The 24278-nt window shown below is 31.1% G+C and overlaps 3 protein-coding genes and 1 non-coding gene across 4 annotated transcripts; all 4 read right to left on the bottom strand.

The window, feature by feature from the left end:
• Positions 1-603: 603 nt before the first annotated feature.
• Positions 604-2814, bottom strand: LOC100802906 (thaumatin-like protein 1). Its single transcript, XM_003537590.5, has 3 exons — positions 2300-2814; positions 1530-2190; positions 604-1083 (listed from the first exon to the last, which is right to left on the bottom strand). Exons 1-3 carry the CDS (start codon positions 2370-2372, stop codon positions 867-869), a joined length of 951 nt encoding a protein of 316 aa, XP_003537638.1. The 5' UTR covers positions 2373-2814; the 3' UTR covers positions 604-866.
• An 11169-nt stretch (positions 2815-13983) lies between these two features.
• On the bottom strand, positions 13984-16141 carry LOC100806478 (pathogenesis-related thaumatin-like protein 3.5). The gene is made up of 3 exons (XM_003538832.5): positions 15775-16141; positions 14927-15617; positions 13984-14585 (listed from the first exon to the last, which is right to left on the bottom strand). Exons 1-3 carry the CDS (start codon positions 15836-15838, stop codon positions 14426-14428), a joined length of 915 nt encoding a protein of 304 aa, XP_003538880.1. The 5' UTR covers positions 15839-16141; the 3' UTR covers positions 13984-14425.
• On the bottom strand, positions 15337-15409 carry MIR10191 (microRNA MIR10191). The gene has a single exon (NR_161647.1). It is a non-coding gene; the product is annotated as a microRNA MIR10191 (primary transcript).
• A 4372-nt stretch (positions 16142-20513) lies between the features above and the next one.
• Positions 20514-23911, bottom strand: LOC100802032 (ferredoxin--NADP reductase, leaf isozyme, chloroplastic). Its single transcript, XM_003537588.5, has 9 exons — positions 23631-23911; positions 23303-23537; positions 23040-23173; positions 22641-22719; positions 22007-22098; positions 21792-21869; positions 21444-21506; positions 21103-21337; positions 20514-20796 (listed from the first exon to the last, which is right to left on the bottom strand). The coding sequence occupies exons 1-9, from the start codon at positions 23733-23735 to the stop codon at positions 20729-20731; spliced, it is 1089 nt and encodes a 362-aa protein (XP_003537636.1). The 5' UTR covers positions 23736-23911; the 3' UTR covers positions 20514-20728.
• Positions 23912-24278: the final 367 nt, after the last annotated feature.

Here is a 24278-nt window from a genome sequence, read left to right as displayed (position 1 = left end):
CACATATATAATACATTTTTAATATATTATATATTGTTATATATATATATATATATATATATATATATATATATATATATATATACTAATAATACCAGGGGTTTTATATTATCAATTAATATTAAATTATCATTTATAATAACTTTGTTAACTTGTATTATAACCTTTTGCAAAAATCATTCCTAATACTTTCTCATCAACTTATTGGGTAATTTATTTTACAATCTCATGACAATTATCTGTATATAGATTAATTTCATTAAGGCATACAACTATAAGTCTATTTTTGAGGGTATAACTAAGTCTATAAGTGGTACTAATCATTTCCCAAAAATTATACTACTATAATAGAAAAATCATTGAAGGCTGCCAACGGTTATTTGATGAAAAGATTGGATGCCATTTGTAATAAATGTTATTTTTTTCCTCTCCCCTGATTATTTGTTTAGTTATTTTGGAACGGTTTGGTTGGTTAGAATTTTTTACTATTCTTATTTTATTTTCGCTATTTCCTAGCGAGCAAAAAGGAGATGGGCCTCAAAACCCACTAACTCGAGTACTCATCAAATTAAGCGACAACTTGGTTGTTATTTGTTCACATTCTAATAAAAAATATCATCCAATTCCAAAGGTCCACAATTAAAGAACTCACCCGTAACCAACAGAATAACCCTCAACAAAATGATTGAAACGCTTGTACTACTACCACTTTACAATTTACATGTACTATAGTATAATTTAACAATCACAATGGTACTCTTTTTTGTCACTAGATAACAATGCTATTGATCTTTTTGTGTCTGTGTGAAAGGGAAGGAAGATAAGGATGTTGTTGAGACGTCATTGGGAGAGAGGAACCCAGAAAGCTAAGCGACCAAAAGAGAGAGAATGAAAACAACCACCACCGAAAAAGAGACCTTCGAAGCAACAAAAGGCCGTGTCCGTGTTGAGGCCCCTGTTGCTGTTGCCATGTCGGCTAACCACGAAGTAGAAGCTAATTCAGATTGCTCAACTGATGAACCTCCCCCAGACCCAGACCCTGCATCCATTCCCTTTGGACTTGAATCCGTTGAAGATTTTAAACTGCAAAAAATAAAACTCAATCACTAAGCATCTTGTACCAATTGAATTGCTAACATTTCACCTAAGGTTTTAAATTGTGATCTTGACATGAGAGGAGATTGTAGATAATTACAATCAAAGTTTTTTAAAAGGGTCTATGAATATGATTTCGGCCGTAATGTCAATTTTTTTTAAGGTAACTGCAATCATAATTGTGGCCCATAAACATCGTCCATCGATCGTAATTATAATTGTATATATCTTGAAATCTTGACGTTATGATCGAAATTGTTCATCGACAATAATGCAAACATTTTTTAGGGTAGCTGCAGTATATTATGATCATAATTACAATTGCAGATACCTTAGAATCTTGACGTAGGATCGAAATTGTGTTTTTTCAAACCTTAATTTGAACAAATAAGAAACAGAAAAACACTGGACTAAACAAAGATTGTTTTATTTACCTTGGAGAAGAAGGACAAAATGTGATTGTGTAATCAGCGCCAGAACACGTGAAGGTGCTAGTGGCATCATCGTAGGCGTAGCTATAGGCTTTGGGGCATACGGACTTGAACATTTGCGAGTACATGGAAGGCTTGCACGTGGAGGGGTTACTAAACGCACCGTTGCAGCAATACTCCGGTTTCCCGAACGCGCCGCACGCGCTCTGGCACGCGTCGCCGCCCTCCACCCTCAGCTCCGACGGGCACCGTTGGTTGAGATCCTCGCCGCAGCCAGTGGCGGCGCAGGAGCCCGAGCCGCCTCTGGCCACCACCATCATGGGCAGATTGTAGCCGTCGACGAGGCTGACGTCGTAGTAGTCCATGGAGCCGTTGCCAAGCGTGAACTCGGCGAGCGTGGCCGGCGGAGAGGCTCCGGCACCGTTGCAGTTGACCTCGCCGGAGCCGCAGTCGGCGGTGGCGCACGTTCCTTTTCCCGAACCGTCGAATTGGCAACCGGTTCTGCCCCAGAATCTACCGGACCAACCGGTCGGAGCCTGGAAGCTTTTAGAACCTCCCTTCACAAGTTCAAAACCTGTGCTTCCTAGCTGTGGTGCTCCTAAAATCCCTGGCCATACTGTGTGATCGCACTTATTCACGAAGGTAAATGTTGCCCCTGAAACCTCTGCATTTGAAAACGTGATCGAGTTAGTTTAGTTTGGTTATTACTATGTATGAATTCTCGAACACAGCGACACCCATTTACTTAATTTCATAAAAGAATCCAAATTTACCTCTGAATACGAGGAAGAGTAGAAAGCCCAAGAGCGTTTCATAAGAGTGTCGGTGATGTGAAAACAGAGCCATTATTTGTTAGTTTGTGGGTTATTGAATATTGAATAGAGAAGGAAGATAGAGATTAGCAGTATATTAATGTGTTGATGGTAAAAGGTGATAAAGGATGGGGATGATTACACTTGAAGCAGAATCTCTGCTTTATCAATTGTTAGTACGTTTTAGTATATATAGAGCAATATAGTATATAATTACAATTCAAACACTCTCTTTCTAAGAAGAAAAAGAGCGAAGAGATGGGGAGTGGTTGGGGGTGAGTGGTGGGGGGAATCTAAATGCTAAGCTCTGCATCGCTATTTATAAAGAAGGTATAAACAAAAGTGAGTACACAGCCACGACTTTTGTGTTTACTGTGGCTGAGTGAGAGAAACAGAGTGGGGGAGAAGAGGATGAACCAAAGTTTCGACCCTTAATGTCTTTTTTTTTTCCTTCCATTTTTGTTAGTCAGTGAAGTGAAAAGAAAAGAAAAAAAAAATAAAGAGGGGAAAAATAAAAATATTTGGATTGTCGGTCAAAAAATCTGGTGCAGCGGAATGAGTTTGTCGTGTTGCAACTGGGTAATGTGTCGTAATACTGATGGCTCTCTTGATTGTCATGTCCATATTTTTCATGAGTGCAACATAAACCCACCCTTACACTATTGCATACAACGTTTTAAACCAAAACTCCTGATAAATATAAATTAATATAGCTTAATTTTTTTAGTCTCCATTTTTATGATTATGAAATTTCAATTCCCTGTGTGTTGGTGTTAATTGGATTTCTCACAATTTTTCATATTTATATATTGAACAAAAAGTAATTAATTTGTCAAATTGGACATGTTATAACAAGGAGCAAATATAATATATTAGCTAAAAACACTAAATATTTAAACTACAATAATTTAAATTACAATGATCTAAAAATCACTAAATATTTAATTCGGTTCTTGTGAATACATTCTTATGTTTATGACAGGTGTTCTATTCAAATGTGAAGGGGTTGGAGAAACTTGCTTGCTTTGATCGAAGATATATTTCCCAACTTAAGGAGGGAGGAGTTTCATGGTTGTTCAGTCAGTAGTAGCCTAGAGCACTTTAGCATTCAAGTTATGTACTCAAATGGGAAAGTGTAAAAGCTTAGAGGAGAGAGAGCGTATCTCGAGGGAGAGGTTTCATCGGTATTAAATAGAAATTAGGAGGTAGGGTATGTAGTGATTTTTCTCTTAAGAAATGTGTCTTTTTACACCACACAAAAGGGCATGCACAATTTTGCAGGCGCGGGATGTACCCAGAGAGAGGGGAAGGAAAATAAGGAATATGTATGGTTATCTCAGATGAATTTGAGATGCACCTTCATACAATAGCAATGAATACAAAAATGAATGTGTTTTCAATCTAAGTAAATTGATAGCTTGAAATTACACGAACTCAAGATAGATGGACCTAATTATAAATTATAAATTATAAATGGGAGAAAACTTCAAATTTATAATTAATGCAATTAAAACCTAAATCTCAATATATTGTTTATCAATAATTAATTCTTTATATTGATTATATATATAATTCAGATAGAAAAATTTTATCTTGTTAGGGGTGTATTGGATTAAGATTTTAAAACATTATTTTAGTATAAAAAATCTTATACATTTTAAAGATTATTTAAGAATATTATGACTTATCAAAAAATTTTATAAGACTTTTATCATAGTTTATATTTTAATGGATTTATATCATAAGAATTTAAAGGATTTGAAATGACTTTATAAATTTATAAAGATTTAAAAGGATTTTATAAATTTTTAAAAACACATTCAAAATTACATGAATTAATGAAAAATAATTAGAAATGATGAGATTAGGATAAAAAAAAGTAAAACTAATATAATTTTTTTAATCTTTTAATAGTTATATTAATTCTAGCTTTATATCTTTTTTATACTAACATTTCTTGCAATAACATCTTTTCCTTCCCACTTTTGGATTTGAATAATAGGTTTAAAATTATATATTGATTTTTTGATTTTTTAAATTACTATAATTATTTCATGATAAATCTAATGACATATTTAAATTGGATGCAATAATAAGTATATACTAGAAAGAAATAATGAGGGTGGAAAATTGGTATGAGGATTAATGAGTTATGTGAATGATGAAATTAAGGGTGACAATCACAAAAGTATTAGGTCCGGTGATAGACATAATCACTATAAGGAAAACTTTATTAGTTTTAACATATAAGACAAATATTAATTTAATTTATTTTTAAAAAAATGGAAAAATATAAAGGAAAAGAGTATATTTGTTTGATATTTTTTATTTCAAAATAATAAAAAAAAATATGATATATGCATCTTAAAAAATATCAAAGAAAAAAAAAATATGTGACGAGAGAAAAGAAAATCAGTAACCAATAGAACATGAAATAATAAAATTTAACAAAATCTCAAGAATTTAGATAAATTATTTTATATATATTTTATATTAAAAAGTTTGATCAAATCCATCAAAATTTGTATATTTTTTAATATCAAAACGAATTTTTATAAATTATAAAAAATCCTAAAGTTATAAAAGAGGAAGAAGTCACGGGAGGGAGCGGCCTTCGCGGGAACCAGCCGTTGTGGGTGGGAGGAGCATTGTGTCATGAGATGTGTGTCGCCAGGGGAGGGAGGCGTAGATAATTTGAAGGAGGAAAGTATTAATTCATTAAAGATAATAGGACACTTTCGAGCAGAATAGAAAACTGCAGGAAACACTCGTGCGAGTGCAGGATTCAAGTCTCTGTCTTGGGCCATAAAGAAAATCCTAGACTAGAACACGTATCTTAACCAATATCTTTTAAAAAATGACTAATTAATGATGTAACTTTTTTATTTTAGTCATTTTAATTCTTTATAAAGTAGTATTAAATAAAAATAAATTAATTTATTCAATATTTTTCAAACAGTAGAGAATATTTTATTTTTTATTTAGTGAGTAAAAATTTCATAAAAAATACTAATATAATAGGGAGGTTTATATATAATAAGAGAAAAGTATTAGAAAAGCTAGCTCTTTGCAGGTTTACATCATCATATAGAATTCCCAATTCATATATGATATATCTACTTGGCATGTGACCTGAACTTCAAAATGTCAGAGTCTCTTAATTTCTGTCTGAAACATATCATACGTGGACAAGACAAGTGAGTGAATCGGAGTTGTGTTTAAAGGGCAACAATATCACGTGGTTGATGCTTGAATCACGTCTTCATGTCCCATAGTCATTGCCAAACCTTTTACTTCAATCGGCTAAGGTTCTTTTTTGCATGAAACGTACTTAAATTAACACCACTTTAGTGATGCTTGTTCAGCCCATCCTTTTTTTGGGGTACGGATACCCTTTCACGAATTGAGAATCTTCAATTCAACTCCTTCGTTTTCCCAGCTACGTGGGAGTGCCATGTGAAGCTTCGCTGGTGAAAGTGCCATGTTATAGACTTGAAATTTCAAAAGCACGTCATGTGTTGAATTGATTTTCCGATTTTTGCGTTGGCAAATGGATAATGCTATACCCGTATAGCCGTCTATGCTGTTTAGCTATAAATTTTGATTTTTCAATGACCTACTTCACTTAAGCTATCTATATACAAGTGTTTATTAATCTTTGGTTTAATTTGTGTATGTTTGTGTATGATTTTCAACGTCCAAAAGCAAACTTTGACATTTTTTTAAGGATACTACTTACCAGCACCAAATTTTACCTGCAGTCGGCACCTTAAAGTGGTCAATAAACACGTGAAAGGCAGTGGGTTGATGTGTGCAAAACACCAAAACTTTGACGTGGTTAATTTGAAAATGTATGGATAATGATTGAGACAGGAGTAACCTAACACTACTATTTAGTTAGTTAGATAATGAAACCATGACCTAGCTAGCTATATGATGATTTGCAGGTATAATACACCATGCAATAACACTGTTAAAGTGCTTGACCATAATCAAACTTCTTCTTCGACTATCATCTAAAGCAGTATTTGTGACTGTTGTTCGATTCAACATATATAAAACCATGTTCTTGTTTTTCTTTTGTTTGTTGTTGGCAATTAATTAAGTAGCTGATCTAGATTGGAACATAATTAATTGTTTTAATTCAATCTTAGTTATAATGCGGTCCACATTAATTGGGTTAAAAGTCATCTGAAAAGTGGAATATATATCACGTGTACACGAATGAGGTTTTAGAGTTTTATTTCCCACTGTTAATGCTTAAATTATTTTAACAATTGATAATTAAAAAAAATCTAATAACAATTATATTAATATGATAACTTCGTAAAGCTTATCAAGAAATTAAATATAAGACGACTTCAGTGCTTTTTCTCGCTTCCTATAGTTGAAAATATATTTAACTTCGCAACTGTTATGATCAGCATATTGGTTCTTTGATTCGTTTACATGCGGTGTAAAGTATGGATAAGATTTCTTTCTTCTTTTCAACTTTTTCCCTCTGCATTGCACCCTTCATTCTATGATAAAGATTTGAATCAGCATCTGATCAGCAAGTTTGATGGGGAAAGTGATTAATGTATAATAATAATGAATTTCATAAAAAGAAAAAAATAATACTTCAATTTTATATTTATATTTATAATTTTTAATTATGAGAAAGTGAACTCCAACAATGAGGATGGATTCATGGAGACGACACCAAGAGGAATATATGTAATGGGAGTGGGAGTATAAGCAAAAGGAATATCAATTAAAAAGTATTTTAAAAAATGGTTAAAAAACTGAAAAACGAACAAGATAAAAGCAGAACCAACGAAGGAAATGAAAGAAGAAAAAGCAACCGACATGGAAAAAGTAGCACCAATCGAATGGCTTTTGTAACCTTGGAAAAATGCATGATATCACCGATTCTTTAAAGTGCCTTTTGCATGTCAAACTTTTTTGTTGAATTTATTAAGAGTCTTTTATTTTTAATTCTTAAATAAAGTTTTAGTTCTTATAAAGTTTAAATTGGGTTTTCATCCTTATATTTTTATTTTATAAACTTGTATTTTTATTTAAATGTTAGTTCTTTCTATTTAACCATTATATTAGTACTAGTCTCTATATTTTTTTTCATTTCATTTATATATAGTCTTGATATTTTTTGCTTACCAAAATAATATTGCTTATTTTCTCTGAATCATTGATTCTTGTTGTTTTGATTTAATAATATATTAGTTTACAATCATAAAAAAATATTGAGGATATGAATAAACTAACATGACATTATATTTTGACTTAATGGTGTCATATTTGATGCTGCAACATCAAATACTTGAAAAATATTGTTATTATAAACAATAATTTTATTTTATTTTTTATAAAATATACAAGTAGTCTTTAAAAAATAAATCATAACGGAAGATATATACAATATTAAAGAAAAATAACAACAAAAATTATTGTAAATTGTAGGATTCAAACATCATTTATTTATTTTTCTCCATGATACATAAATCCAACAAGCAGTTTCAAATCAAAATTATCAAGAAGTGAATTATGTTTTAATTTGGGATGAGAACATGACACGTCGGGTCGCCCCTATTGCAAAAAATGAGATAGGTATGGATACGGGTATAAAAGAAGCGGGTTTATAATTTTAATACTCATTTTCATACCCATTGATTTTTATCCGATTTGGTAATTTACTACATTCTTTTTTATAATTTTAATTTACTTATATATTTTTAAATAAATTATATATAAGTTTCTAATTAATCATATTTTAATTCAAACAATATATAAATATAACAAATAACAAATAAAAGAAAGTTAAAAAATTAAGAATTCAATTATATTTTTAGTTAAATGTATATTTTTAAGTTTTTTATTTAATTATTAAAATATTAAGTTAATTGATTTATATTTAAAAAATTATAACAATAAAACCATATATATATATATATATATATATATATATATATATATATATATATATATATATATATATATATATATATATATATATATATGTTGTAAAAGAATATATAATATGATATGAGTACAAGACATAATTTGTTATTCATCCAGATTCTCATCCCCACTTAAATAGTTCGAGTAATATCCATACTCATATCCTATCAAATCAGAATGATGTCTCCGTCAAAATCGGAGTCAATTCAAGATAATATCCATAAATATGAATTTATTTATCATGTCTAATTTTAATTCAACTTATACCACATTTTCATACAACAATTATTTACATATAAAATACTTGTTTTCATTTTAAATATGCCAAACACAGGGATATATGCCGAAAAAGTCAAATTAGTCAAGGCTCCCATAATAATCAAACCTAAATGTACGCTTTGCTGATATAATACATACCGATCGAGTGCATGCATTATAAACTTTAATAAACAGTGATTCCGTCTTGCATAATCATGCAATAAAGCAAGGAACGACAAAAGCTTAATATGGGGAAAAAGGCTGAGTTCAGATTAGCATTGTGGAAGCTTTTTCTTTGCTTGGGGGTACGTGCAATTAACTTAGCTTCTGATGTACATGGTAGATTATATATATCGTGATAACATAGAGATTGACATATTGTGGTTGTGAGAAATTTCGGACTCAACTAATAATAGCAAGTAGAACATCATAAAATACGAGAGAAAGAACATATAGATTTCTGGCAGTTTAATTATGAAAATGAAATGCCTCGGAAACAAGTTAGGGATGATCCTATGTAGTTGGAATTAGAACAGAACATTGTCAACTACTTGGATAAAAATGAGGATGAGGTGGGGCTGATACATGCCACTCACATTTCAGGCAAAGTTGTGGGCATGCTTGTATCGAAACTTGTTTCAGCGACCAAGTTGATGTGGCAAATCCACTTTTTTCATTGAGCCCATTAATTATATGCTAAAAGCCCATACACGGAAAACATACGAGCTTTTGGAAAGTTGATGATTTGGCTAATGATCTTATCTATTTATAACCATGGTCAAATTTTGATTAAACCTCTTAATTTGAACTGCATAATTAATAAGGATAAGTCAAACGTGGAAAGTGTTTGTTTGAAAATGTCTGGGCCCTTAAGATAGAACAAGAACTTTCCACAACGTCACAAGCCAATAATAAAAATTACAATAGCAAATAAAAAAGGTTTAGAAGATGCTAAAATTTCTTATAGCTTGGTGAAAGTGTTGCCATGAAAAATTTTATACTGTTGTGTTTCATAGAATTCTTGTACTCATAATAGAAAAATTATTATGTAATGGTCAATTCTCACTCATTTCATTCTATAAGCGTTTCATTTTAACAAAAATGAACATTTAAAAAATTACTTGAAACTTTTCTCGATCGACGAACAAAAAAAATATAATTGTAGGTCTTATGAGAATCTAATCTTATTATATATACTTCTGAATTGAGTATCACAGATCAATTACAGGAGTATTAAATTAATTAGTTTTTAAAAATTTTAATGTCTAAAACTTTCCATCTGACTTTTAAATTGTCTAGTTTGATGCTTTAATTTTTACTATCATTTTAATAGTTGCTGATAAAAAAAATTGTCATTTTTATAGTTTTAACTAGTAAATTTCCGTATATTACATGGTTATTTTAAATCAGGTAAAATATGAAAAAGAATTATAAGAATATTTTTAAAAAATTTAAGTTATAAATAAGATATAGTTAATTGATTTAAGTGAAATTTTAAATGTATAAATTAAAAGAAAAAAGAATAAAAATGTGTATATTGGATTAAAATAATTCTGGCTTCTTTCCTATTTCCTGTCCTATCTGACATGTGCGTGCCTGATCTAAAGCTAAAGTTAAAGTCTTGGTAGTTGGTGATAAGTGTAATAAATTAAATTAAAGGTTAAGAAATTTGCTATATTTTAATAAATATTATTTAAAAATTAAGTATTAAATATTTTTTGTATCGTTAACATATAAACATACATTTTAAATAATATTTTTCTACGTTTTCTTTTTAAAACTTAGTCTTGTCATTTCCCCCAATATTTTTCTACATTTTAAATAATATTTTTCTGTAAAAGATCAAAGAAAGAAAAGAGTGAAAATAATAGTATATCATATGCTCTTAAAACTCAAAAGGACGATGCTTGAACAGAAGGGAGCGAAAAGTAGACGTAGATGCTGACAGTGAAGGAACGCTTTCTTATGGAGAGGCCAATAAAGGTTTAGCAGTCGCCATTCTTATCATTCCATTATATATGATATCATCATATAATATAACTTTGATTTCAACTCATAGGTAACGCGCAAATTGGGGGAGGGGATATGTTACCCTGTAATTGTAAATTATACACCTATCCATTCTACTTATTCATTATTGGATTGCATTATTCTTTTCACGACAATTCAAACCAATGGGACTATGGAGATATTACCTTATGATCCCAAATAAATGAGTTCAATTAAATTTAAGGCTATGTTTGGAGTGTGGCAGTACGTGTCTTCATACAGATTCAACGATCATTTGCGAAGGAATGAAAAGTTGACACTTTTTTTTAAAAAATGAAACTCTATTTTGAGGATCTCAGGGATAACTCAAATATCGACTAGGCAATAAATATAATGACAACAACAAATACTTGATAAGTAATTCCATGCACACAAGTGTGAGTGGGAATCTTCAATTATGTGTAAATAAAATAAATGGTAAAATATTTAGTCTTTATATTATCATTTTAATCGTTGAAACTTAAAAAAAAAAACTTGATTAAGTTCTTAAAAAAATTTATAAGATTTCTTTTAAGTCCCTAAAATTAATCTATTTTGATCCCTAATTTATTATTATCATATTTTTGTTGTATTGAGTATTCTCACTACCTTAAGTTAATAATTTTATTTATGTAGATTTTGAACTTAGTATTCTTAATTTAGTTTTCCAATCACTATTCTCACATATTTAGTCCACTCAACCAAGTGTTTATTATTAATTAATTTTTTTATCCTTCTAACCCGTTGATTGAAGTGGCACAGATTAAGAGTAGAAATTTCATGAACCCAATTATTTATTAGGCCAATCAAACCAAGTCAGTTTAGATAAAGGAATCTATAGCAAACCATTGGTACTGGGAAGGGAGTTTCCAAATTGGGAAGAGAGAAGAATTGGCTGAATTACTATTTGTTGCAAAATCCATCATTACTCATTAGTGTGAAAGGTTAATGAGAGATTTGGATGGATTAGGAATGACTAATTGTAATTGACTTTCTTTACCGCACAAAAGGGCGTCTCCCGTGGTACTATCCATTAGTTTCTAACTTTTTAATCAGCAGATCAGCGTTAAAGTTTGAAAGTGCAATTTCATCAAGATAGCAAAAGCAGCTTTCTTAAAATTGCGTATTTTCATGTTCAAGTTAATCGATAAACAAGAGAATGATTTTATTTTTTTTCTTTTTCACGTTGCAAGTTGCACTTTTATATTTGTGACCACAAGGTAATAGGGTGATGAACAAACATGGCATAGAAGCTGATGCAATAAAGTTTAGTAGATAAGTGTGATGGGAAAGTGTCCATCCTGGTAATGACGGGTACACTGAGAATCTGTGATTCAATCACATCCAATTTCTAAAATGTATTAAATGAATTAGTCTTTTTTATTAATTGAGAAATGTTATAATTATTTGAATATAATATTCTATAAATAATTTTATAATTTTAAAAGTGAAAATAATAAAATAAAAATTGATAATTTATAAATTCAACCTCAACTGTAACACTAGTTTAAGTTAATTTTTCAATAAAAACTTTTTTTATTACATTTTTTTTCAACAAACACTAACAACACAAGAAAATAAAGAACTAAAATAAATCAATTTTCTAAAGAAGTTAATATTAAATTAAACACTTTATATTTTAAAAAGTTTTTTATCTATTTTTTTTTCAAAAATTGAAGTACATAACTTATTTTTAATTTATTAGACATTTATAATTCATTTTTCTTATTTTTTTCTCTTATAAACATTTGTTGATAAATTTATCTGAGTTAAGAATCCAAAATTTCGAGACACGCCCTAGTACATGTAATGACACGGTAAGTGCAAATTTAAATAATTCACTTCAATTATGATCAAAGCAAAAAAAAAAAAAAAAGCTATTGTTTAGATGCAATAATGCAAACATAGCTATCGACGAGATCTTCAACCTCCTCGATATCACGACGAAAGGAGAGGTTCATTCGCGTTGTCTGCAAATGATAATGTCAAAGGGAAATGGCCAAAATTATGCAGAGGGAGATAAAAGTAACCATAAGCCATTCGTTAGTGTTATAAAAATATGTTCGAACAAGTAAACCAATGGTCTTATTCGTTTAAAAATTAAATAAGGAAATAACTTGTGGTGGCAAACCGACCTGATCATTGCATCAAAAACATCATGAATACATCGATTTTTGTTGTTATGCATTATTTTATCATCTACTATTGTGCAATTGTCAAGTAATTAACGATATTTATACATTATTTTTTATACTATTTCCTTTTAGAGAGTAAAACTAAAAATAACATTTTATTTGATACACAATTTCTTTATTTTAAATAAACAAACTCTAAAAATAATAGTGAGTATTTGATCACGAGGAAGCATTTACTATAAAAAAAATATTTCACTTAAATTTAAGATAAGTTTGCTTTTGCAGTAAAAAAAAAATAAATTAAAGTTTGTTTTTAACCTCCAAATTTATGAAGAGGAAACATTAAACATTTTTTTAGAAATCAATCTATGCGTAGCATATTTGTTTCACAGAATTATTTTACATTTTTAAAAATATGAAGATAATAATATTTATTTTTATGTTTGTTAAGAGGTTATTGGAAAAGATTTTTCACAAAAATTACATTCTCATGTCTACATAATTTTTATTCCCATACTAATGGGATCAGAAAGTTGCATTTTCATAGAAATGTAACAAATTATTTTATAGCTCTAGTATAACTTCCATTTTTACTTTTATTTTTAATTTATTATTTTAAAACTTTAAAAATATTTATAAGAATGTTAAAAATTAATCAAACATTTTTTTATATATGTCAAGGGAATAACATTCCAACTACAATATTCTTGGGATATGAATCCTGAGAATACAAAATGATTCCATGAAATAAACGTCACCGAGTTTTTAAAAAATCATCATTTTCCTAATTTCTAAATCAAATATATTATTATTTTTTATAATTATTGATTTCTCGGCGAGATGTTAAGATATTTTTACAAATTTCATCCTTTGAGTTCATTATAGAATTAATTATTGGTTTAGGACTAATTATGTTATTAATTTTCAATTGCAAAACTTTTCCTCTTGTTGAACTTGTGGTGGCTAAAAATTGAAATTCACAACCCAACCGCCAATTAACTGAAAGCCAAACAAAACAATTAAATATTTTTTGGGAAAAAATAGATAGACATACATGATACTCCTTGCTGAAGTGACATTTTAATTCTAATCAATTAATGATTGTAAAAGAATAAAGATAAATGAATACCCCAAATAATATTAGACACATAGTGAAAAAGAAAAAATGTAAGCAAAATTTATGATATATATGAATATATAAAAGTAGGTCAAACGCACATACATCTATCTGGTGCCATTAGGCGAGAAAATAACTGCTCCAGCAAATGAAAATTTGAGTACTACTTTGTTAACCTCAATAAATTTGATGTTCATATTTACAATTGGAGCAAATTAATGGTAATGATATTTATTTTCATAAAATGTCACAAATTCTTCCCAAAATGTCCTCCTGTTATTTGTTTTTTCTCTGAAGACAGAGGACAACACATGAATGGTATGAGACTCGTGAGCTGATGTAAAAGGCAGCTGCCTAATTCTGTCTGTGCATCTGAACCTTCCTACTCTAAATAAGTGCTCCATATGAAGACATGGCAAATTAATGTTTTAGTTTTACAAGTTGAGAAGTGACAATCTTTGCACCGGTTCCCATTGCATCTCTTCACACACAAGTAAGAATCTGATGCAAGTTGATCGCCCAACCGATAGAGACTGGCCATTGCCATCATGCACTGTGTATTAATTAATAGAAAGTCATAGCCCAGCCATTTTAATGCAACTTTGGCAGTGAAGGGCCACCTAATTGAGTTGCCACAAATGCCACCAAAACATAAGCAATCACCGCCATAACATTGTTTTTTCTTACGTCCACATTACCACCCGAAGTGTCCACCGCCATTGGGTATTTCCCGTTCCCCGATTTAATCGAACTGCAATCAAATTCAAACCCAAATTAAAAACATTGACAACATAAGAAGACACTATATGCGGAATCTGGACGGTGCAATAAAATTTAAACACGACATTGAAAAACAAAAAACGTGACAACCATGTCTATGGTGATACCGCACCCAAAAACTGGTCCCCTAATTGACATTCGCCCCAACTTATTCATTTTCCTCAAAACAATCATATTCCTCTGTTGTAAAACACGTTTTAACAGCTAAGAGTTTCCGCAGATTAGTTAATTAATTATTAATAAACATTTTCAAAAAAAGAAAAACTACGTCAGCTATTGAAAAAGCGACAAATAATTACTAAATGAAATTACCTAGTGGATGGCTGGGGGCAGAAAGTGATGGTATAATCCGCTGAGGCACAAGTGAAGGTGCTGGAGCCATCGTCATAAGCGTAACTGTAAGCGCGTGGGCACGCGCTCTTGAAGAACTGCGAGTATGAACTGGGTTTGCATGTGTCAGGCGTCGCGTAAGCGCCACTACAGCAGTATTGTGGATCATCGAATGCTTCACACGCGCTTTTGCACGCCACGCCATCTCCGCTGCTCATCACCTTGAGCTCCGTCGGGCACGGCGTGTTTAAGTCCACCACGCACCCCGTGGCGCTGCAGTTTCCGGCGCCGCTTCCGCCCTGTGGCTCCACGATCATGGGGAGATTGTAACCGTCGACGAGGCTCACGTCGAAGAAATCAAGCCCGCCGGCGCCGTTCAGTGTGAACTCGGCGAGCGTGGCCGGCGGGGCGGCTCCTGCGCCGTTGCATTCCACGGCGGAGGAGCCGCAGTCGCCTGTGACGCAGGAGAATTTTCCGGTGGCGTCTTGGGTGCAGACGGTCCGCCCCCAGAGGCGGCCGGACCAGGCGGCCGGCACGGTGATCACGTTGGACTCGCCGGGTTGTAAGACGAAGCCGGTGGTGGAGAGCGGTGAGGTTCCGGCGCCGGTTAAAATGCCGGGCCAAACTGTGTAGCTGCACTTGTTCACAATTGTGAATGTCGTTGAATATGAACCTGTGCAACGTTAAACATAACACATGACCATTAATACAAGTAGCTAACATTTTCTTCTAAAAAATCACCCAGTTGCATATCCAGGAACTGGAATTGAATATTACAAAAGTCAACATGTTTAAAACAAAAAAAAAAATTAATGAGTATAAATGATTACCTGCTAGGAATTGGAAGAGACATAGTACGACCAAAGTGGTGGAAAATTGAGCTGAAGAGGCCATAGTTGAAAATGGGGAATGAATGCAAGAAAGTGTGGAAGTGAAAAAATGGAATAATATTCTGTTTCCCTTGTTGGATGGTTTTGGAGAAAAGTGTTAGGATGAGGAATGGGTTGTGTTGGGAGGGAAGTGAATATATATATATATATAGAGAGAGAGAGAGAGAGGGTTTGATATGGGCCATGTGCAAGTGTGGAGGCACGGCCCATAGTGGTTATGGGTGTGGGGCCCAGTGGAGCAGTGCACATGCATGCATAAACCGCCAATGTGGAGGTCGGCAGTGTCTGGTTTATTGGTGACGATTTGTGCATACGCCCTAGATCGAAGGAACCTGAATATAAAATGACAAAAAATAATGGAGATGGAGGGTTTTCGAAGGAATCAACAACAGTGCTGACAAGCTTCAATTGGAGCTCAAAATTAAAAGGACGGCTACGAATTTACATACAATGAAAATAATATATGAATAATGTTCCAAAGCACTTGAAGCCATTCTCGTTTCTAAGTAACGTAGGATGGAGGTTGTTTGAGTTCAAGTGAGTCAAATATAAGGCAGTGAAGTACTAATTCCATGTGATTTTTGTCGCTCTTTATGAATCTTGCTAATTCACATGGACCATCCATCATATCATCACATGCTTCCTGCCTTTTATTTTACCAATTATAGTACATTATACAATTTCATTGTTCAATAATTGATTCTTTCTCTATAGGTACATAAATAATTGATAATTGGCTCCTTGTTTCTTGGGAAACCATATTTATTGGTTTTAAAGCTTAAGTTATATTCTCCTTTCAAAAATTTGTTGTTTCTAATCTCAAAACCAAAGAGACATATAAAAATTAAAAAAATTAAAAGTATCCGTACGAATCAATCCTTTTTTATTTATTTATTTATTATTATAGACTTTATAACATATCACCGTCATTTTTGAATAAGTGACACTATATATTACTATTATAGAATTTTGTTATAAAAAAATTGTAACTTGTCTGTTCTGGCTTTGTCTTTCAGCATTGAACTTCTATTGGAAGACGGCCCAAAAAGAGTTAAAATGCAGGGAGTTGTTTTCATTCCAGTTTTGCTATTCTTACTCCCTTACTTTTTCAAAAACATGCAAAATGACATTTTTGTCCTCACTTCTTCACCATCTTGATATGGTATAATAGTTGTCAAAGTAATTTAATTCTTCATATATATATATATATATATATATATATATATATATATATATATATATATAATTATTTAATTTAATTGTGATATAGTTTATTCTTTTAATGATCATTGAATTAATAATGACGCAAAATTATCATAATGATGACATCTAACATGTTTTTTTAATAATAATAAGATTAATTGTGATATAAATTATTTTTAAAATTTAAATTAATGATAACACAAGTTATTTTTTTTAATTGTAATCAAATCAATCATGATATAAATTAGTATGATAATTAATTTGATTACTACAAATAAAGAAAATTTGCATAATAATTAGTTTGATTATTTTTATCAATAATAATTTCTATCATAATTAATTCAATTTTAATTAAAAGGATAATTTATATCATTATTGTTTTGATTAGTTTAAAAATAATAACTTATACCTATAAGTAATTATAATTTTTTTCTGAAAATTTAAATGAAACGAAACATACTTTCGTTTACAGCAGAAATGCATTTTTAGATAATCATAAAAAATGTATAATGCCAAAAACAACTTCGTTTCCAGTCACTTTCAAATTTGAGTCTCAACCAAAGAAAGAAAGAAAGAAAAATGGCATGTGTCAGAAATTGAGGAAAGAAAGACTGACAGCACATAATAATAGAGATCCAACATGCATTGGTGTTCATACCCAATTAAATAAAAACACAAACAAACAAAAATGTAACATTCCCAAAGATGCAAGTAACCCAGTTGGTTGTGTCTTCATACGGATTGGGCCGACAATGATGAATTCAAGTAGTTATTACTTCACAAGTCATTCAGTGCCCTATGAATTGACGAAAGGTCAATAACCTGAACTGCCCAATATTACGGCCCTTGCTTTGTGTCATAAGCGAGGAGTAAGTGATAATATCATCCCTCGAGGCACGTTTGTGCTTTTCTTCTTCCGCAAATATGATATTTAAATTAATTTACATGTTTACATCGGTATCTTTATAAAGCGCAAGCACGAATTTAAAGATAATTTTATTTTTTTGAGACTCTTACTTATTCTGAATAAATGGTATATTTTTTCTAAATAAATAAGTAAACTTGGTGATACAAAATTAAGAGTGTGGGCTTGAGGATAGGAACGTAAATTTATTACTTTGTTGCAAAGATAAGGGTTGAACGTTGAAAAAAAAGATCAGATTCAAAAAACAAATTCTAGAAGAATCGCAACGAAAAAAATAAACAAAAAACATTTGTAACAAAACATGCGTCATCCAAAAATTTCATCATTCTCTCACTTTAACATCAACGGTAAAAAAACATAATATATGAGTCATGGCGATAAGTCTCTAATGATAAGTAATATCTTTTATGTATCACAATATATCGAGTCTCTCAATACTAATTCTCAACTTAATGAATAAACTATATATTTATTCTAGATCTAAATTAAATAATTTTTGTTGAAATAAATAAATATGTGCACAAATTTATATGAAAGAAAAATCTATATGAATAAGAATTTCATTCAAAATAACAACTGTTTTGTTTGTTTGTTTTATTGAGTGATTCTCATCTTTGATTGCTGATTAAAGAAATTCGGCTTTGAACCCTCCAGCTTGCTGATATTGCAAAAGACTCTCTGCCCCGCCAGATTCGTATAGTTTCTTGGCTTTTCTTTTTGTTTGGTCCTTTGCCCTCCAACGCACCATATATACACAAAGATCCTCCAAACGTTATGCAGTGACACTTACAGATTGCACTCAATGGTTCAGGATTCTAAGATGCTCGAATATAACTAAGGTAAGCTCAATCATCCTTAAAACATTTTAAGTTCAATATATTATTAAAACATTGGTGATTCTTTTTTATGTTTTCAAGATTCATCAACCTCTGAAATACATGTGGGAAAGTATTATTCAGAGGCCAAAAACTACGATCATTAGTTTTCGTCTTCTCATATATGCTTTCGTGGCTTCCTCAACGTATGATCAGTGCTCGAGTCATTCTGTGTTTCTTTTGTTGCAACCCTCCATCTAATAATTAATTAATATAAACATATATAAATTCATGACCAATAACAATAACCTTTCAGCTCAGAGAAGTCAGGATTCAGGATATGAAATTTAATTTAACAGCTCTGACACAAGAAAGGCATATTTCAATTTAATAAATAAGGTATAGCAGGTCCCTAAAAGCGATGACTATATCAAGAATCTTGTACATGTTAACCCCAAACATACCAATCATGCATGTCACGCAAATTAAGTTGCTTCTGAAACATTAATAGAGCCTTACATATATTAATCAGTATTATCACATATTTATTACTACTATAATTCTATATATTACATTATCAGAAAATCGTAGTTGAAAAAAATCTGAAATGAGTCAGTATTTTATTTATCTTCAAACACTTATAATCTTATTTGTTTCGCGTGTTTTAATTCATAAATAAAAAGCTGTAAATGATAAACGAATGGAATTATTCAAAGTTAATATGAATTGTTCATTATATTTTTAATGATCATAAAAAGCACTTAAAAAGAAATTACAAGAGTATTTTCTTACAATTTGCCCTAATGTCGTGATAAATATTATATAGTACGTTTAATTATTATATTCAAATTCTTCCATTAGTTTTTTTATTATTTAAAATTATTAAGTCTTTATGTTTTATTCATTTACTTGAACAGTTGTGATTTGTGATCTTATGTTCAATTTGTAAACAAATTTTTTTTAAGAACCATACTAAATTCGATTAAATGTAAGAGATTTTTATTAAAAATAGATTATAATTTTAAAGGAAAAAAAATTAAAATTAAGCTCAAAATATTTTTGAGTTTTTTTAATTTGCTGTGAGTATTATTCAATGGCTGCGAAGTACAAGCTCCATGTCCTAAAAAAAAAAGTACAAGCTCCATGTCTCTGATATCAGTTATATAAATGTTTCACGGCGCAAACAGAAAAGGCAAAGTTTGTTTTCGTATCACCAGTCTCACAACCCATTATCTGTAGCTGACAATAAAATGGCCCATGACAATATAGTATTCACAACATTCCCTCTCTTCTTTTTTCTCTTCGCTTCTGCGTTTTTTTATAATTTTGTATGAAAAATAGTTTCCCAAGGATCTACGAAAAAGTAAGGATACGAAGGTGAGAGGAAATATGGATATTTTATGTCAAAAAAAAAAAAGATGGATATTTTGAAAATATAAAAAAAAACTAAAAAATGGATGCTGTGAAGAAAAAACGGGGCGTGAATAAGATGGGCCCTAAAGTAATTTTATAGGAAAACTTACATCATTAATCAATTAAATAACACTTTAAATGTGATTTTAAAAAAAAATTACAAAATATACTAATTTTTAATAAAATGATAATTAGTGATTGGTTAATAGTATATAAAAATCTTTATTATGTTAAAATAATTCAATTTGCCAAAACAATAGAAGGAACTTAGTTGATTCAAAACTACATACTACTAAATCTTCACGAGAAATTTAGGAAATTTGTAAACAGAAGTTGACTTCATCTATATTGATAGATCCTCAAAATTATTTCATGCAAGGCTGTTGCAATGAAGCTTGTACGTTCATAAGGAAGGTAAAAAATCCCATCATAGAAAAATTACAGGGCCGTAATCTATCTACACAGCGCATGACAGCAAAATAGATTTGCTGCTGCACAAAGTAGGGCATGATATCTGAGCAAGTGCAAGTGATATTAATTAGTAGACTTCGACATTCCATTGCTCTGCCTTCTTCAATTGCCTCTTGTACTCAATCCAATCAATACCTACACCACAAAAGCCAACTCAACATGATGAAACAAATTTCTCTGATTCTGGGCTAAGGTTATTTTTGGATAAATTTCTTAGTAAATATTTAAGGTAAACTGATTTGAACTTCTTCTATAAGTTATAATTAACTCATGGACTTAACTTTTATATATAGAAGCTCTTTCATTTGGTTTTTTTCAAAAGTTGAAGTCCATAAGTTAAATGGGAAAAATTCAATTCACTTTAACTTATTACTTGCTTCCCTTATAAGTGTTTGTGAGAGGAAATTTATCTAAAGTGGCCCTAAAGTTAAGTGATATTACCATCTTTTGCAGCCAATGAAACCATTATGTCATCTATACCCTTTTCCATTCCCTTCAGTCCACACATATAGACAAAAGTGTTATCTTTCTTCAGTAATTCCCATAACTCTTCTGCATATTGAGCCATTCGTGTTTGGATGTACATTTTCTCTCCTTTTTCGTTTGTTTGCTCTCTGCTCACAGCAAAGTCAAGCCTGAAGTTGTCAGGTGCTTTCTCCTTCATCTTTTCAAATTCCTGCCCCACATATCAGCATATATGTATATAAGCCATCACATTCCAAACACCAAATCGTAGAAGTTCCTGAGTGAAAATTAAACTTTGCATGATTTATCTCACTCACCTCCTTATAAAGTAGTGAGCTGCTTGTGGGGACACCCAAGAAGAGCCATGCCAAACCATTGAACTACATAAATCATCAAATATGGTCACGTACAAATACATTTCTTATGCAGCAGACTTTATTTTGCCTATGGTTATTACTTATTACGTGATTAAAATATGTCGTCTTGTAAAAGATCCATAAAGAAATTTTTTACATGGAGTTGCAATAAAATTGTACAGACGTTTCATTGTTTCAATTACCAGGCATCAAGTTCATTTTACTGTAGACTAATTTATGAGCTTTATACATTACGACTTAATTATAATAGTTCTGATTCAAGCTATACTCCATTCAGTGTAAACTTACCTTGTAATCATCATGCTTCTCAAAGAACATTTTCCATAAAAATGAGCGGAATGGGGCAATTCCTGTTCCAGTTGCCAACTATATATGGAAAAAAAATTATAATCATCAATGGTAATGGTGAAAATCAAAACAGCAATCATGAATTTATGACTATATAAGAAAGGATTTAAATATTCCTTTTTCAATTAAGATGAAGACGGTTGGGTAATGTGTACCATGATGACGGTTGCATTAGGATCTTTTGGCATAAGCATTTCTTTACCAACAGGTCCAGTAATCTTTACTTCGGCTCCTGGCTTCAAGTCGCCTGAATAAACATGGCCAGAAGTGATTGTCATAAAATGTAAATATCCAAGGAAAAACCACACATTTTCTTGATTAATTATCTCAGATGAGAAATATAACTAAATTTCTTTTATAACATGCTGCGTTGTGGGAATTGTTTAACTTTAACATTCTTGATAATATTTTTTATTTAATAGATAAATATTTAGTATATAATTCGATTAGCAAATTAGCTTTAAATTTTTAATATAATTTTAACTTGATAAAATATAATGAAAAGAATAATTTGTATTTTAATAATTATATTACTTAATTTATTTGTAATAAATTTTATAAGTATCTTTTTTATTATATTTATTTGTTGCTTACTTGTTTGAAATAATATTCTCACTTCTTAATTTTATATCCACAAGAGAAAAAAAATTATCAGTAAAAGAAAAGAAAAAAAATTTAAGACCATTATTATTTATTTTAACATATTGAATGAATTCTTTTTATAACATGATATCATATTTATTACTATTTCATAAATATCATATAAAAACTAAAATCATTGATCCTTACACAAGAAATTTGAGCAAACTCCTTTGACAAGTTCTCCGTTTTCATTTGTGTACACAAGACGTTTCACGCATAAAGAAACCTGTTAGAAGGCATCATATTAGATGGTAAATAAGTTGGAAGTCCTAGGTGAGTTAAGAGAAAAATTGAGTAAGTTTAACTGCTATGATGCAATCCTTATAGAAAATTATATGTTAGCGCATATACATGTGGATTCAATCTCAAATTCATTTGGGTGGAAAATAAACAAGAGTTTGATAAGCGGATCAACATTCAACTAAGAATGACGCAGTCTTAATAAAAACTCTGAAAGTTTGAACTGTTAAATCCCAATTCCCTGCAACAATAATGCATAGAAATAGCATAATTGATTAGTTCTCCAAATTAAGAGTTAAGACTCACAGTTTTGGAATCTCCAAAATCACCAAGGGCACTGCTAGCAATTGAATACAATCTCAGCTTGTGAGGCTTGCCATTCTTGTCAACCCCATCAGGAATTACCCCGATTGATTGTCCTTCTCTGTAAGGAACTTCTCCTGAAATAATACAAATATACATATTTTTTTTAATTTACCCAAAAACCCTGACTTTTTAAAAGCGATCCATGTTATGATTAGTGACGGGAAAAAAAGGTAAAATTGAGAGAAAAATATTTAAGCACCTACCCTCAGTGCTGAAGACCATGTGCCAAGTTTCTCCAGGTGCATCATCCCCAGTGATCTTTGTGTTGAGAAGACACCTACCAATATATGGGTTCTTGGGTTTGAACTTGTTCACGATCACACCTTCCTCCTGTTTCTTTGATTCCTTTTCAACCTTAGCAGGTGCCTCTGTGGTCACTTGTGCTCTGATTGAAACTACCCTTCCACTGGTTGAAACATCTCTGTATTGCAACGAAACCTGCGAAACAAAACAACTAGGATCATACTCCAATTACATATTGCAGTGCTGAAATTGCTATCTGTTGATTCAATACATGTTTATGGAGTATACCTTCTTGAAGACAATTCTATCTGGGGCAGTGATAGAGGTTCTGCTTGAAAGAGAAGTGGACTTGGTGGCTGGAAAGGACACTGCAGCAGTTACCGCAGTAGCCATGTTGTAAAAACTAGAGACAGAGAAAGAGAGTGAATAATGTTTAATGAAGTGATGATGGAAAAAAGAGACTGAGGGCAAGGTCCGTTTTTTTCTGGTTGCACAGAAGATTTTAAGATAGGGTGGTTGAGATTTGTAAGCCAATGCAGTAGCAGATGTGAGGATAAGTTTATATTTGTAATGTATGGCACTCAACCCTGCATGGACCTTTTTAGCCTTTAGGGTCTTTGACTATGCGACCACAAGATTCGAATGTTAGAGGGCAGATCGGAAAAACTAACCTTATTATTATTTTATTTTTACTGTATCTTCCCTTCTCCTTTGGGCGAGTACTCTCTAGAATTCAATGGAGCTTTGACCCAAAATGCGCATGCACCCAACATAACTAGGCCCATAAGCCATAAGCGCATGACTTCAGCATTTTTTAACCAATAAGAAATACACTATTTCAAATATAATTTTTCTAATCAGTTTAGAATTAATTGAAAACTATTAAAATCAAGAAAGAATTATGAAATGTGATGAAAAATTCACACAATTTTGATA

The sequence above is a fragment of the Glycine max genome, chromosome 11 (genome assembly GCF_000004515.6).
Source record: "Glycine max cultivar Williams 82 chromosome 11, Glycine_max_v4.0, whole genome shotgun sequence".
In the NCBI taxonomy this organism is placed as follows: Eukaryota; Viridiplantae; Streptophyta; class Magnoliopsida; order Fabales; family Fabaceae; genus Glycine; species Glycine max.
The sequence above is the reverse complement of the archived record's forward strand: the minus strand, read 5'-3'. Positions and strand labels throughout refer to the sequence as shown.